Genomic DNA, 17,049 nt, shown 5'->3' with positions numbered 1-17,049 from the left:
ATCAGTAAAATACCAAATTTAAATGGTGCAAAATAGTAGAGCGAATGGGACGTTTGGTAATAAAAGGATTTATATCCTTCCAAAAATTCTTCCTGAACATTTAAGATACCTTAAATCACTTTTGCAGGTCATGATATCGATCATAAATAACCATCGTATGATTTAAGACATTTTTGGAGTATTCGCCACTTTCTTCTATTTTTGGCCCTTATTTGGCATCTTTGTTTCTAAGGTTGTAGAGAACCTCTTCGCATTAAATTTTCGGAGTAGGGCCCATATTGGTCTTGACCACTAAAAAATGGTATTTATGCTATCCTGGGGTAAGGAACCATCATACAGATAATTGTCACATAGAAATTTATTCATGTAAAGTCCCCACATTGGAGTATCCCCAAGTCCACTTTCACATCTAATGTGTGGTCAGAAAAGAAAAATTTGTATTCTATTGAATTTGTTACCCCCAAGAGAATATTGGTTGGGAACGTAGATTTGGGATATACATCTATATGAAATAATTTATGAAAACATGAACAAATTACAAATATAAGAAAGTAGCACGGGACCGAATAATTGTTTAATCGTCATTGAATTATACTTTGATGAAAAATATCGACTTTATGGGGTCTCCAATTTACAATTTAAATGACAAATAAAATGAGTTCCCATATTACGGTAATGGGTGTAAAATAGTAATTATAATTGACTAATCTGAAATCAATCTGACCTCAATTATGAGGTGGATAAAACTATTTTTACTTTTTTAAATCACGTGATTTTTTTCAGTTTGACATGCTATGTTGTTCTGCTATTTTTTCGATTTGGCCTCTATTTGTCATCTTGGATTATAAGGGGTGAAGAAAGTTTTCAATGTAGGTCGATGTTTCGCATTTTACCATATTCCAAAGGATTAGGCTAAAAATGTGTATTTGGGGGTGAAAATCTTACACAAAAATTTCAACATATCTACAAATTTTAGAATTTTCTCCATGTAATACCCCCTGAAGTCCACCTTTTGGCGGACAAACAGACCGACATGGTTAGGGGGACTTATGAGGACTCTAATCCACAATCTGAGGTGCTAATGGTTTTGAAAAAGTAATTAACTTTGGCTATTCTTAAATCAATTAGCCCTCAATTATGAAGTGTACAAAGTACAGTAAATTCCAAATTACTACTCATTTGACTAAAAATCGACCAGTACGTGAACAGTACGTGAACATTTATAACATTCATAGCTTTGTATAATTATGCTTTGACAAATATGCATAATAGACAAAAACTACGGGCCGGCAACGCGGACCGGGCCAGCTAGTAAGTCATAAAAATTAAAACGAGTAGATAGCTATGACATACCCTGTATTATTTCACAGTGATTAACAATTTTTAAGAAAAATTTCACTAAGTTTTGAGTTAACAAAACCATATAAACTTTAAACTTTCCATCGCTGGTAAGCACTCTCACTCCCATTTACCCATTTGATAACTTGTTTTGTGTTGTATCGTATAATGAAGGACTAATATCTTTGACAGTACAAGTCAAAAAAAGCAGTAAAGTCATTTCAAATGAGAATATCCATCTCTGCATTTTCTAGTCGGCGCTCTTTTAGTTGATGTGTTCCTCATGTCTCATTCGTAAACAACAGAGGTCCCTCGGGGATTTTGCTTTCTGTTTATTTTTATCAATTATTCTTTCTTGGCCTTTATATTCGGTTCGTTGGGAACGTATTTCATTTTTGTTTCCCATGCACACATTCGCTCTCTATTCTCTCTCAATAATATTTTGTTGTGGGAATTTCATTATCTTCTTCGTTGTTATTGTTTGTTGCTGTCCAAACTTTTCGCGTCATCAATAATATTTTGTTTTGTGGGGCTAGTAATTTTATTATCTTCTTCGTTGTCAATACAAAACCCAATATTTAAAGTGGGCATTTAACAGAAAAGTGCTAAAAAGATATGGCCATAGAAGAGCAGTAATAGTAATAGATTTCGGTTTGCTTTGTGTTTTGTTTTTATCGTTTTTTTAACCCAAACTTTGTGGAGGAGTTCCCTAAAACCTGGAATATGGTACTTTGCTGTCCCTGTGTCCAGCATAATGGCTATCAACAGATCAATTCAACACAAGGTAAGTTGGATGAAATTAAAAACTTAAGTTTCAATCTAAATCTAATTCATCAACTTTCTTTGTTCGTGTTGCTTGGCGTTCAAGGTCCCCGATTTGGTGTGCGTCATATTCAATGTATTCTGGCATTCTGTGGCTTGGCCGTAGCCTATGCATTGCGAGTAAATCTTTCCGTGGCCATTGTGGCAATGACTGATAAAAATGCCACAAATCCTGACTTTGAGGTTGGTATTGTTCGATTTTAGTGAATATAAATATTTGGATGAATCAATGCCTTCAATTCCATATGGTATCTTTCATCAATAGAAAAGAATATGGTTTATACAAAACATTTGTGTAAACTTGGCATGGATTGTAATGGAAGTGGAACAAATGTTGATAAATTTTTATCTGTTTTTTGGGATGACTACGTCACAATGGGGTGTTATTGTTATTATTGCTGAAATGAAGTTCTGATAAGGGTACTTCACTTGGTGATCATACGCTATTTATTATCAATTAATGTTCTTACTCATACTTAGTGTGAAAATGGTAATTATGTGCATTCTTTTTATCAGAAGCAGAAGAAGACAAGCCCCTTTTACTTTGAAGAAGTTCGTAAATCAAAAACGACAGCTAAAATTATGTCTATATTGAGTAATACAATTTTAGAGTTTTAAAGCAATTGATAATACAGAAAAGATCGTAAAAGGAAGTCTATATTAAGGGATTTGTTTTTATGAAGCAAATACCTGCCTAGAAATAGACATGTCTTATCCCAACGCGACAAGTCGCAATGTTGTTAAAAATACAGACAATTTTCCAAATACTGGGGGAAATGAATTGAAACTGCTAATTTTTATGATAAGCTTAGTATTGCAAGAAGAGATATTCCAACAACATCTACTGAATATTAAGTGACACAATGTTGGCTTCACTGAGCTGTCGATCTCTAGATCTACTGACCTGATCATTGTAACATATCCAGATGAATTGGATCACAAACAAAGTTTAAGAGACGTCTTGAACTTTTCCAAAGTATTTCTGCATTCCAGAACAGCCATAGATTTGATTGTAACAGAATGAAGAGCCTTCAAGACCGCATGACTATAGATATATAAAGTCACCGATTCGTTCAATTCATTGATTTTGTTTTTCAACAGCTCCTTGGCTTTCCTGATAGCAAAGATTTCCACCTGAAAAACGCTGCAATCGTTATTAATTTTTAAGGATCTCCGGATATTCATGTATTCACAGAAGACACAAGCTCCCGTTCCATATTTGAACCATCGGCATAGACGGCTATACTGTTAAAAGGTGGGGTTTTCCGGGTCTCCTTTTTGGTATATGGGTGTCCAATGATTCGAAACTGGGTGATATATAATCACTGGTTCTCCTCCTATGTTCTCCACATACTTAAGAATGATATAGTGTCCAAAGGACTGACTCCACCATAGACCCAGTTCATTGAGTCGTAGGGCGCACCTAGCACCTTGTTCCTCTACAAAATAGGGTTTTAAGTTTTTTAAGTCGAGTGCAGATTGGGGTGAGCTCTTAAAAGTAAGTGTAATTAGTAACGATGCTACCCTTTGGACTTTATTAATGCTTTTGCTGAAAGTAGCTTTGCCTAAAGATTGCCACCATACTAGTCCTCCATAAATTAATATTGGCTGAACAACTGATTCATATAACCTTTTGATTATATGTGGCTTAAGTCCCCAACTCTTCTATGAGTTTCAACAAGAATAGAGCTCGATTAAGCCTCTCTTCGTTCTCACCTCGATATTCCTATTCCGATTTAATTTTTGGTCAAGGACAGTCCCGATGTACTTAGGTTCCGTTGACAGCTTTAACCTAACTCCACCCAACATAGGTAGCGAAAAATCCCCGCTTCCTTGTAAAATGTACGAGCTCAGTTTTGGATGGGTTCACGCCGATGTTGTCAACCATTTGTTAATGTTGTCCTGGGAATAACAGTATTTCTGGGATTTATATGGCTTTTTTCTAAAGAATATCATTGTTATCAACACCGAGGAAGGAGCCACAGCTACATACTAAACATTTTCACCGCATTTGATCGGCGCATTTTATCTGGAGAATATCTTGGTCGAGTCGAAGGATATTATATATGACGGATATATCCGTTGTGTTAGAAGTGGTTCTGGATTTGACCATATGGTGTAGCCACCTTAATGTCACTTCTTCCGGTTGATGGACCAAAATAACTCCGGGAAGATTTAACAAAACTAAAAGAGGTAGCATAGTCTCTATCTGAAGAAAATAAGCTCGCTCACCTCTATGGCGAAATCTGTATAATCATTACAGGTATTATAAGGGCCTTGACTTTTCTTTGTGGAACATAGGCTTATGGGAGGACAAATTTATTTATTCGTTCAGATCATTCAGTAATACTATAGCCCTCAAAATCAATACACGATCTGCCTTAGTTCACCGAAGCAGAACCTGAAGTTATTCTTCAACTGACCAGTAGATTTGAGTGGATAAAAATGGCACGATATTTCGTCGCGGAAAACAAAACTATTCTTTGTTAGTGCAGATAAGTCGAAGAAGTCGAAATGTTAAATTATAGCCAATTTGGATGGCATTTGGGGTAGAAACCCATAAAGCAAATCGAAAATCTAGAGTTACCGTTATATGAGGGCAATAACAACAAAAAGAGAAAATCTACCATCGAGAGCCCGAAGCATTAATTTACAACTATTTGGTAATTGGAGCAGAAATCTTCCAAGTAGTAAAACTCCTTAACATAGGCCGATATATACCATTTTCCATAAGAAATATCCTAGGAACAATGCCTGTGCAAAATCTCCTAGATCTATTTTTAATAGTGCGATTAGCACGATTACCACCGACATGCTAAATCGAATATATACTTTTCGTGGGATCTCCAACGAATGTTTTGACGAATTTAATATGTTCTCAATTTTATGGTGGAAGCGATATAAACATAAAATATTGTCGTACATCCAGTTGAAAGAAACATTCCCATATATTTCCTTTTCAATAATGTTTTTTTCGTGAATAATTTTAATAAATTCTTTTCTTATTCCCTTGATTTCCTTTTCAGAGGTTTTTTTCTCTCCATTTATGCCTATTTAATAATTTTCATGTATTCTTTTTCCTTTCACAGGAATTCGATTGGGATGAAGGTGTGAAATCGTATCTCTTGAGTAGCTTCTTTTGGGGCTATGTTGTAACACAAGTTCCTGGCGGTTATCTATCGCATAAATATGGTGCTAAATTTACATTTTTCTTTGGTGTGCTATTCTGTTCGATTTTGGCAATTCTCACACCATTTGCTGCAGAAATTGGCGATTGGCCGCTACTCTTGGCTCTACGTTCGGTTCAAGGTCTTTGCCAGGGAATGATTTTCCCCTCAACCCATACATTTCTTTCCAAATGGGCACCAGCCGAAGAACGTGGCCGTTTGGTCAGCTATTGCTATTCAGGAGCTCAATTCGGTACGGTTATAATGCTGTCGGTTAGTGGTTTTATTGCATCATCATGGATGGGTTGGCCCAGCATTTTTTATGTGTCCGGTTTGGCTGGCTTGGTGTGGTGTTTAGTATGGTATTATTACAGTTCCAGTACACCGGCAGATCACCCTAGCATAACACCACAAGAAAAACGTTATATTGAAAGTTCCAGTCAAGGCCGACGGCCATCGGATGCAGGCCGCATTGAGGTGGCCAATATGAAAACGCCTTGGTGTAAAATATTATCCTCCTTGCCGTTTTGGACTTTGTTAATTGTCCACTGTGCCAATAACTGGGGCTTTTGGACTTTATTAACGGAAATACCAACATTTTTGAAAAATATTCTCGGTTTGGATATACGTCACAATGGACCTCTATCTGCTCTACCATATTTGGCCATGACATTGTTATCATATGGTTTCATTTTTATAGCGGACATTATGAATCGTAACAGTGTTATGCCTTTAGCCTTTTCACGAAAACTCTTCAACACCCTGGGAATGTGGATACCCATGACAGCTTTGATTGGGTTGGGTTATATTACAACCGGTGAGAGTACAGCCTTGGCCATAGCTCTACTGACATTGGCGGTTGGATCAAATGCTGCCACGTATTTGGGTTTCCAAGTAAACCACATTGACCTATCGCCAAACTTTGCTGGAACTTTAATGGGCATTACAAACTGCGCTGCGAATTTTATGAGTATTATTGCCCCACTCACAGTGGGATTAATTGTTACAGATGAGGTACGTTTCATAAATTTGTAAATAGAAATTATCTTTATTTAAAATTTTTATTTTATAGACCAACCCCTTGCAATGGCGTATTGTATTCTATATTACTGCTGCATTTTATTTCTTTGGAAATTTGCTATTTATCATATTTGGCCGTACCTCCCCCAGAGCCTGGAACTTCCCCCAGCCATTGAGTCACCCCAGTTCTCGTCGATCTTCTGTGGATGTGGATGTTCAACCGTCGGAAACAGATCCCTTACAACCAAGCTCTACCTAGAACAGTGGTAGAGTTGTGTGCTACTAAGTTAATGTTTTTGAATTTATCATATGATTTCCTACATATATGTATGTGTATGTTTATATGACTCTCTGTCCCCAAATGCTTTTAAAGAAACATAAATAACTTATATAATTATATAGCTATATATACATTATTATTTATCCATTCAATGTACATATGTATTCTACATAATATGCCTAGCATTTTTTTGGTGCTTTAAAATTTTTATTTTTACGAATAACTCAACTGAATGTGAATTGTTATCTCAATGATGTGAAACTTAACGCGTACAACAATTAAATACATTTTTAATGTGATTTTATGATATAATTACAATGAATATACAAATAAAATGCTAATGTGAATTAAATTCACACGAAACATGACAATTTTAACAAAGCTTTGTCCAATTTTATTGTGAATTGTCAAATGATTTTGATTTCAAAGTAATTTTGGAAACTTTTTAAGAAGATGATCTGAACGGCAATGTTTCCATGGCATGATAGAATGGAAATCGTGGAAGGCGATGTGGACCGAGGATTACCGATGATTTTGAAAAGTCGGTAGAAGCCGATAAAACACCGTTGCTGAGGCAGAATGCTTCAATAAAGCAATTTAAAAATAAAGATAACAATTCGGAGAAGAAAAGGATCTATCTAAGGTATTTGATGATGAAGGATCTATCTAAGGTATTATACCCAAACAAGTACTGCAAAGAAAGCATATGGTTATGCTGACGTACGGGAAGATCCTTCATCTACTTCATTGTTCTATTTGCATGAGAAGATTAAGGTTTTCTTCTTTACCATAATATTATGCTTTCATTAGAGGAGTCTTCCAAACTATTATATGTGTTTGGAACTCCCAAAACAAACGTGTAAGGAAGCAGCTCCATAATCTAGAGATGAAGGTATTAAGGAAGGAAGAGAGAGCCTATAGATCAAGATCCGTATTAGGCAGGTTTGCGCAGCATTCAAAATAATGCAGTAACCGATGTAGTCCACCAATACAGTATGAATGCTGTCAAACGAAAACATACATGAGAATGGCCTCAGCGATGATTTTAGGAGCATCGAAAAATACTTCTGAACTTCCAACATAGTTGGTGCTCGACGTCCAATGCCAGTTTTTATTCACCCTTATCGCGTAACAAATTTTCCCAAAAAATAAATTCACCATTTCCAAAAATGCAATCATGTACTTTTTTCACAAAAGTTATATTAATTTTGGGAATGGAGATTCACAATTGTCATGCGAACAAATATTCACAATTTCTACGCGATAAGGGTGATTAAACCAGAAGTCAATACTGGGATAGGGTACAATACTAAGCAGATTAAATCGACTGTCTGTCTCCATCCGGAAACATTGTCAACTACAGCGGCAACTTATTGGCGAAGTTTCAGTATGACAAAGGGGAATGCATCTGCAGCGCATTCAAAAGGTGGGCTATAGTCCTTGCATCCTTCTCGAAACAGGGCAAACACTCATCAGAAGGGCGTTGGTCTCTATGAAGTGTTCTTTGGACTAGGATGATGTAATAGTAAACATGAGTTGATAAGGCTATATGGCCGGTAATCTCGAGGAGGAAAACAAGCTCCTTTCTATCATTTAGTAGATCTGATCAAAGAATCTTGGTGGGCATATTGACTGGTCGTTGCCGTATCAGATATCTCAATATGGGAGAACAGTGTTCCTGACTACTATCGATTATGTGAAGATGAAGAAGAGATAGAGACGATTGAACATCTACTTTGCACATGTTCATCATCTTATCTAAGAAAAGACTAGGCTATTGGGAGATAGAGACTCTAAAGTTATTCTCATGCATAGATCCATTATCATTTACAAATTGGCTAAAGCCATTCGCTGACAAGGCAGGCCATTTTGTTTTCTTTTTCTTGATCAACGTAAAATTGTAAGTCGATTTGGCGATGTTCGTCTGTTTAAATGTTTGCAAATATGTGCATTTTGCCAGTAGGCGGGTTAAGTTAGTAAGTGGGCCTTGTCTGTCCACGTTTTCGTATAGCCCCCATATAGCGGTATCTCAAGTTTTTTTTTTTTTTTTTGATGATTTTAGCGGTATTATTCACCGGATTTGTTTCAAATTTTGTATTTGAAGATCTTAACTGGCACTAAAGTCTCTGACAAAACATATACATTTGCGGGCCTACGACTTCGTATAGGCCCGGTATAACGAGATCTTCCGATATTCGGTATTTATTGATTTTAGCGACATTATTTACCGGAATTGTTTCAAATTTTATATTTAAAGATATTAATAGGTACTACAGCCTATGACAAAAAATTACATATGCAGGGCAACGTCTCCACATGGCACCCAAGTTGTTTCAAATTTCGTATTTGAAGTTCAAAATCGGTATAACAGCTTATGACAAAAAAATTTTTATGCTGGTCAACGTTTTCGTATAATTCCCATATAACGATACCTCCCAGTATTCGGTATTTAATGTTTATAGAGACATTTTTCACCGGAATTGTTTCACATCTCGTATTTGAGGTCTTAATGGGCACTACAGCCTGTGACAATTACATATGCCGGTCCACGTTTTTGTATAGCCCCCATATAACGGTTTTAATTTAAGTGGTATTTTTCGATGGTTTGTTTTTTATTACATATGCAGACCCACGACTTCATATACCCCCGGTATAACGATACCTCCCGATATTCGGTATTTAATGATATTAGCGACATGATATTTGAAGTTCAAAATCGGTATAACAGCTTATGACAAAAAATTTCTTATGCAGGTTAACGTTTTCGTATAACCTCCATATAACGATACCTCCCGATGTTCGGTATTAATTGATTTTAGCGACATTAATCACCGGAATTGTTTCAAATTTCGTATTGTAAGATCTTAATGGACATTACAGCCTATGAAAATTACATATGCAGGTCCACGTCTTTGTATAGCCCCCATATAACGGTTTTAATTTAAGCGGTATTTTTCGATGGTTTGTTTTTCTGAGATTTTCCAAGTTCCTTTTAAATGGTGGAGGGTATAAAAAGTTCGGTCCAGCCGAGTTTAGCTGCTGTTTTTACTTGTTATAAATTTAAAATCTTTCATCGAATTTGTATTCGTAACCCAAAATATTATGGACCTCTGGCATGATCTCATGCATAAGTTCTGCGTCTACATAAATTTTAAAAATTGATTTTTTTTTATTTTTTTATTTATTTATTTATAATAATTTTTTTTTATAATTAATTGTTTATTCTGTATATCGTACAAATTATTAATTATTATTATTATTTGTTGTTGTTGTTTGTTTTATATTACAAAAAAGGTACTTAAAAACTAAATAATACTAAAACTTAAGAGTATAATATCCAATATCTGTAGAAAATTTTGTTTAACTTGTGTTACAGACTCAAAGAAACGAAAAAATAAAACTTCGTTCACATCTTTCACTAAAGAGGCGGTTTGAAAGAGAACATTTCAATTGGTCCTCGTTAGTGGAAGGTAAGACAGAAGGGGGTTTACAATGGGGTTATGGAATTAAACTAAAATAAGTAATTACATGAAAATCGTTTTAAAGTTGTTTGTTTTGTTTTTGTTATAAATTAAAACTAAAAATATAATTACAAAATATCGAAAATTATAAAATGGAGAGGGGAAGGGGGAGGAGAATAAATAGCTAGATAAGAAGATGAGAAACTGGACTTAAGTATGACTTGATGTATTTTTTGGGAAAAGAAATTAAGAGGCAAAGAGTAATTTTTGTATTGAAGAGAGACAAGGGGAAATGGGGATAAAGAAAAGTAGAGGGATTTTTTAGTTAGTCCTAGTTAACCTAATTAACACACATGCAGAAAATCCAAATTAATTTAATTTATGATTCGCTGGCAAATCATCGGATTTTATGCAGCGCCCTCTATAGCAGATTTCCGCCTCGGATGTCTGCTCCTCTTCCTTGGCCGGCGCCGATGTGGCGTACACCACATGTTTCATTAGCTCTCGATGGAAGGCAACTTTATCCTCTGGCGACATGGGTTCGGTGAAATCCGGCTGTGGCGCAAATGTTGTGGTCTCCACCTTGGGTCTCTTGATATTCGTGTATTCCTGACGGCGTTTACCCACCGCAGCCAAGGCTGCAGTTACTGCCGTATCATCCCCGGTATCCTCAATTGAGAAGAGTTCATGTAATTGTTTCTTCACCTCCGAGAAGAGACTTGGCTGAATTTCTAAATCTTCCTCCATGGCTGTATCATCCATGCGACGCGTGGCGCTTTCCTCTTCGCCGCCATTGTTGATGGTCTTCTCTGTCATCATACCAGCCATATCTTCGACGGGCGAGTTCATTGGCATGGTGGGGGCAAATGTGGTACCCACTTCTGGTTTTGTGGTTGTCAAGGCATATTCATCCTCCATGGAACCCATTGGCATGGGTGTGGTGGTATCGGAAGTGTACATGGCATTAATTTCAGCTGCCGTCGTCATGGGGGTAGTTGTCTTCCAATCCTTAACCATAGCCACACTGGCCTTGTCTTTCGTGTGCAGAGTGTTGTACAGTTGTGAGCCCAGACTTTGAGATTCGGCAGTTTCGAAGCTTTCGCCATTCGTATTGGATGTGGCCACAACACGGGTCTTCTTCCATTTGCCACGGCGATTTAAACGATTTGCAATGGTTGTCTTTTGGGCATCGAAATAGGTACCATCTGTCGAGGTGGCAGAGGATGCTGTGGTGCTATCGACAGTCTTATCTTCGGTTGCCTTTCCCATGACTTCTTCCAGAAGTTCAGCAAAGGATTTTTCAGGTCTAGGACAAAAATGAAAGAAATATATAAATTAAACAAAATAAAGAGATTGGTAATCCTTGGACCTACTTCAAATTTGGTTCCTTCATTTGCACACCACTGCTGCCAGTTGGTGCCAAATTGGCCGAGACTTTGACCTCATAGTTGTCCTGACCCTCACCATTAGGTCCCACCGTTACAATTTCAGGTTCATCTTCAAACCGGTGGCGATTGCTGTTGTGTGTTTTGGGATTAATGGGTTTAAAGTTGTTTGTGGGTCCAACCTTAACCGCCGGTGACCACTGGGATTCTTGTCCCTCCAATTGGAATTTATTCTTATAACGACGTCTGGGGGTCTGCTGTAGGAGAACATGGACGTCATTTTATAGCAATTTGCTTAAAAAGGGGTTGTGAAATACTAACCTCATTGTCATAGAGATCTTGATTGAAACGATTCAATTTACGATAATTTTGTCTGGGTTCCTCGGTAGCTTGATTTTCTTCTTCGGGGGCGGCCGAAGTTGAGGCGGGGTGCTGTGGGCGACGGGTACGGGTGCGCACTCTTATTACCTTGCGGGGAGGCAAACGATTGCGGATCTGAAAAGGAAACGAGGTTAAAATTGACGATGAAGGCAGAAAAGAGTAAGGAGGTCTTCTAGCTTTAGAAGAGCGACAGGAGGTCTTCTAACTATAGAACAGCTACAGAAGGTATTATCGCTATAGAAGACCTGCAGTAGGTCTTCTAGCTATAGAAGAGCTTCATAAATTCTTCTAACTATAGAAAACCGGCAGAAGATATTCCAGCCATAAAAGAAGGGCAGGAGGTATTCTAGCTATAGAAGATATGCAGAAGGACTTATAGCTAAAAAAGAGCTTCAGAAGGTCTTCTAGCTATAGAAGAACTATAGCTAGAAAAAGAAGAGCTGCAGAATGTCTTGAAGCTATAGAATAACTGCAGAAGATCTTCCATCTACAGAAGAGCGACAGAAGGACTTCTAATTGCAGAAGAGCTGCAGAAGGTTTTCTAGCGATAGAAGAGCGACAGGAGGCTATAGAAGAGCTGCAGAAGTTCCTCTAGCCTTAGAAGAGTTGCAGAAGGTCATCTAGCCTTAGAAGAGCTTTAATAAGTCTTCTAGGCATAGAAGAGCTGCAACGGGTCTCCTGGATATTCGATACAAAGAGGAGCCGTGGAAATTCTTTTGCCTGTCTGTTCTTGGAAATCCCGTGGAAGGTATTCAATCGTTAAAAATCCTGTAAACTATCTTCAACATTTGAAATACTTGTGGAAAGTCTACTATCTGTGGAAGTCTTCCAGCGGTGAAACCCCTGTGAAAGATTTTCTGCATTCGAAAGAATTATGGAACGTCTTGCCTCCAAAAAAGACTTGTGGAAGGTCTTCTGCCTAAAAAAGGCCTGTGGAAGGTCTTCGATTGCAAAGGTGCGCGATGACCTTTTTCATTGAAAGATCTGTGGAAGGTATTCGTTTTATAAAAGATCTCTGTGCATCTCTTTCCATAGAAGCCCTGTGGTAGGTATAAAACCCATGGAAAGACATTCTGTCTCAACTTACCGATGGTCTCTCCTCGGGTGTGGGTGTTGTCGTCGTTGGTGCCTCAGTGGTTGTTGGCCTGGTCCTAGGATAATTTCTGCGAACAAATGGCGAACGTCTTGTTGTCGTGACGACTGGAGCCTCAGTTGTGGTTGTTGTCGTAGTTGTGGTCGTGGTTGTCGTTGTAGTCGGCGGTTCAGTGGCCGGTGCCGGTGTTGTGGTTGGATATGTGGTATAAACTGGATTTATTTCATTCCGCACCGGTTCCGTTGGATTCAAATCCTCTTGATTGGGGAAATAACCAGGGCCATAATTATCCTTATATTGATTGTACTGCTGAGCGATTTGCATGGGTTCCAAGAGTCCTGCGGGGAAGACCTGTTCGTTGTCAATGTGATTGCTGGGTGTCACGGTGTAGACTTGTTGCGTTTCTGACGTGGGTGCTTCGGTGGTGGTAATGTCATATGAACTGGGTCTGGCAGTGGGACTGCTGGGTGTACGTCCACCAGCTGGTCTGATGACGGGGTAATTTTGTTTCAACACATCACGTTGATAGTCCAAATCTTCGGTTTGTTCCACAACCTTGGAGGAGCCGCCATACTTCTTTTTCTGTTTGATTCTCAGGGTTTGTCGTTCCTCGGGCGTGGGTTGATAGCGTATGCGATTGGGATTGCGTACCAAGGGGTTGCGGGACCCAGAGGGACGTCTCGTTGTGCTGGTGGTGGCTGCATCATTATCGTCATTATTTCTATTGTTGTTGCTACTGTCCAAATTGGTGGTAATTGCGGAGCCGATGGTGTTGCGCGAACCAAATGGTCTTCGTACACGATTCAATGGCCTGCGGGTAAAGGTTTCAGTATCCGAGTTTTCATTGTTGTCCACAGTGTTGCTGGCCTTGGTCGGTTTTCTCACTCGATGTATGGGACGACGTGTGGGCCTTGTGGTGGTTTCCTGCTCCACACTGGGTGTTACCGTTGTCTGTTCTTCATTGGCGTTCTGTTGTTGTTGTTGCTGCTGTTGTTTCATATCCTTGAGATTGTTTACCAAACCAGGCAAGCTGGGTGTCAATGAAGGCAATTCCGAGGGTAGTTGATATGGATTGGGTTCATATTCCACAGGACTGTCGGTAATCTCATTTTGCACATAGGAAGGACGATGATTGGCTGGCAAATTGTTGTTGTTATTGTTGGCAACTTGTTGTCTTGGTGGCAGGGTATTGAAGTCTTCCTCAGTTGCAGGACCCACTGTCGGACTAAAGAAGGTAATACGTGGCTTAACGGTGGTGGTCTTGGGCGAAACTTCATATTCCAAGCTGACGGGGGTGTATTGGACTTGGTCGTAAGGTGAATTGGTTTGGGCCACAAGCTTAGGGCGATTACGTATGGCATCTTGTTGTTTGTAGTATTGTTTCATGCGATATTCTTCCTCAGCGGTGGTGGCGCCCAACGTAGGTCTGGTTGTTAGACGGGGGTTCTCTTCCTGGGGAGCGGGTTGATTAACATTGTGATACAAATGGCCACTGGATCCGGGGAATTCAACCTGAGCTTGAGTATTGTATGCGAAGTATGTCTGTGGAGCGGCCGTGGTAGAGGTAGTCGAGGTTGTGGTAGTGGTGGTGCTGGTCGACGATGTGGTGCTTGGTTTGGTGGCAACCTTGTAGTAATCATCGCCGGTAATTTGATTGGGTATGGGATTGAATTGGGCATAGGGATTACTCAACTGCTGATTGAAACCGTTCTGTTCCACCTTCACCGAGGTCTGGGGACGTTTCTTTTTGGGCCGTTCCTTTTGGGTGATTTGTGGTGAGGAAACTTCTTGTATGGCATCTTGATCCAGATAATAGCTATATTTGTTGCCACGATTGGCATTGCCCTTCACCCTTTGACGTGGACGATGTGTGGAGGTTTGAACCTCCTGCAATTGGGGTTGATAGTACACATTGGCTTGGGTGGTGGTCTGAGGACGTTGAGTCGTGGCTGGAACATCTTGCAACTGGGGTTGATAGTAGACATTTGTTTGCTGGGGCTGGGCGGAGGTTGGAGGTCGTTGCTTGGCCAAGTTAACAACAATGGAACCAACATGGGGCTCTGGCAACAAAATCTTGTGGAAGCCTCCAGGTGTACGATAACTCAATGGAGCCACAAAGTAGGGTATGTCATTGATGTCCTGACCTCCACTTTGCAGTTGCGATAAATAGGGCAAATCGAATTTGGTGAAGCCACCAGGAGTGGGCATACCGGCGGGTCCAACAAAGATATCGGGAGTATTTTGAGAGGGAGCATCAATGACGGCAATATTCTTGGCTGAGGCCAAGGCTTCAACCACATCGGTTTGGGTGGGTCTGGCCGAGCTGCGGTACAGGAACATGGCCAAGGCCGGTTGATGGGCCTTTGGTTTGGGTTTCGGGGCCGGAGTGGTGAATTGTGGACTTACATAACTCTGAAAAATGTTGGAGGGTTTCAGGGAGGTGGTTTGGGGCTTTATGGTGGTCGTTGTAATGGCAAACAAATTGTTCTGAGGCTGAGCTGGAGCAATGGGATCTGGAGTATAGAACTGATTTATTTGATAGGGATTTACGGTGGGAAGATTCGAACCGAATTTGGTATTTTGTTCAAAAGGATTTTGTGGCTGTTGTTGTTGCTGTACCGAAGGTTGGGCCTGGGGAGCGGGGAAATTGAAAACATCATTGTAGGGCACATACAGGAACTGAGAGTCTTGAGGACCAGCTGGACCCGAGGCCGATGGTAAATTGTTGAAATTATTTCTCAGGGGGAAAGAAGATTCGGCCGGTGGATTGGTGGGGAAAACTTGAGGTGTAACCGCCTGGAGCGATGATGATGGAGTGGGCAATGGTTTGTTTTCCTTAAAGAAATTCTTCAACGACAAAGAATCCTCAATAACATTCGGCTGCAGGAAGGAAGGCTTCTGTGGCTGTTGCAATTGCTGGCTAAAGGGTTTCTGAGGCACTGGATGGAATTCTGGTGGGAAGGCAGGTTGTTGATTGAACAGCGGTGAACTGAACAAAGTTGCTTGGGCGCCACCTCCAAAAGCATGAGAAATTTGATAGCCAGTATTTACACCAGGGGCAGCCAATTGGGCGGGACGGGCACTCTGTTGATTGAAAGGCATTTCAAATTTGAAAAACGATTGCGAGGTTGGATCTTGAGCCTTTAGCGGTGAGCTAGGTTGTCTCAGCGATTGGGCTTGGGGAGCATTGCCAAACGATTGGAATTGAAAGGGAAAGTCGAATGGTGTGGGTTTTGCCGATTGCGGGGAACTGCCAAATGGAAGACCCTTTGACAATTCACTAAATTTCGAACTGGGCGGGAAGGATTGGGAATAGGTAAGAACACGGCCATTGGCTGAACGATCCTTTGTTTCTGGTGTACTATCCGCCGACTGAGACAATGGCACCCAATCGAAACTATCCGATACTGCCGGACTGGCAGCCTCCAGTTGACGTGACCATTTGTCGAACGAAGAGGGTTGTTGGGCCGTAGCCAAGAGCCATAAACAAGTGGTGGCACACAAGAATTGCAGGTGTCTCGTCATCATTGCAAAGCCTGGAAAGTAATGAAAAAAGAATGTTAAAAGAAATGATTCACAGGCAAGGGGGAGAAGGTTCGAACAGGAAGTCACGTTTCATAATAACGCGATCTAGACCACCGCTTGGGTTTGTCTTTATGTTAATTGTCTATGAGAATTGCCATGATTTTCCATTTTCAATGCCATCGACTTGAACAATTTTTTAATTGCTTAGATTGATTAACAAAGCGTGAAAGTGAATTTGTTAAGCGTTTATAATTGGATTTCTTGCGCTCGTAATACGCTAACATGTATATCGTAATTTTTTCATAATCGATTTGTTTTCGTCTGTGCTTATGACCTTTTCTTTGCATGAAAAGCAAAATAAATAAAATTGAAAATAAAAAAAAAATAAAAAAAAATTGTTATATTTACAAGAAATATATCTTGTCAAAGAAAAGTGGAAGGTCCTCTCGGAGAATTGCAGAGCAACATCTCAGAAATAAAAAGAAAATCTTTTTAGCCATGAGCAAGAAGTCTCGTCAGAAAAGATTACATCTTCTCAAAGAAGAGTGGAAGGGGTTCTTAGAGAAGAGCAGAAAAT

The 17,049-nt window shown here is 39.6% G+C and overlaps 2 protein-coding genes across 2 annotated transcripts; one reads left to right on the top strand and one right to left on the bottom strand.

The window, feature by feature from the left end:
• The first annotated feature begins 1,804 nt into the window (after positions 1 to 1,804).
• Positions 1,805 to 7,008, top strand: LOC101894411 (putative inorganic phosphate cotransporter). The gene is made up of 4 exons (XM_005176512.4): positions 1,805 to 2,122; positions 2,207 to 2,343; positions 5,250 to 6,341; positions 6,400 to 7,008. The coding sequence occupies exons 1-4, from the start codon at positions 2,062 to 2,064 to the stop codon at positions 6,604 to 6,606; spliced, it is 1,497 nt and encodes a 498-aa protein (XP_005176569.2). The 5' UTR covers positions 1,805 to 2,061; the 3' UTR covers positions 6,607 to 7,008.
• A 2,825-nt stretch (positions 7,009 to 9,833) lies between these two features.
• Positions 9,834 to 16,478, bottom strand: LOC131801375 (mucin-2-like). Its single transcript, XM_059119959.1, has 4 exons — positions 12,942 to 16,478; positions 11,795 to 11,968; positions 11,462 to 11,730; positions 9,834 to 11,394 (listed from the first exon to the last, which is right to left on the bottom strand). The coding sequence occupies exons 1-4, from the start codon at positions 16,473 to 16,475 to the stop codon at positions 10,458 to 10,460; spliced, it is 4,914 nt and encodes a 1,637-aa protein (XP_058975942.1). The 5' UTR covers positions 16,476 to 16,478; the 3' UTR covers positions 9,834 to 10,457.
• Positions 16,479 to 17,049: the final 571 nt, after the last annotated feature.

The sequence above is a fragment of the Musca domestica genome, unplaced genomic scaffold (assembly GCF_030504385.1).
Source record: "Musca domestica strain aabys unplaced genomic scaffold, Musca_domestica.polishedcontigs.V.1.1 16, whole genome shotgun sequence".
Lineage (NCBI taxonomy): Eukaryota > Metazoa > Arthropoda > Insecta > Diptera > Muscidae > Musca > Musca domestica.
Note: the sequence above shows the minus strand (reverse complement) of the source record. Positions and strands in the feature narration are given on the sequence as shown.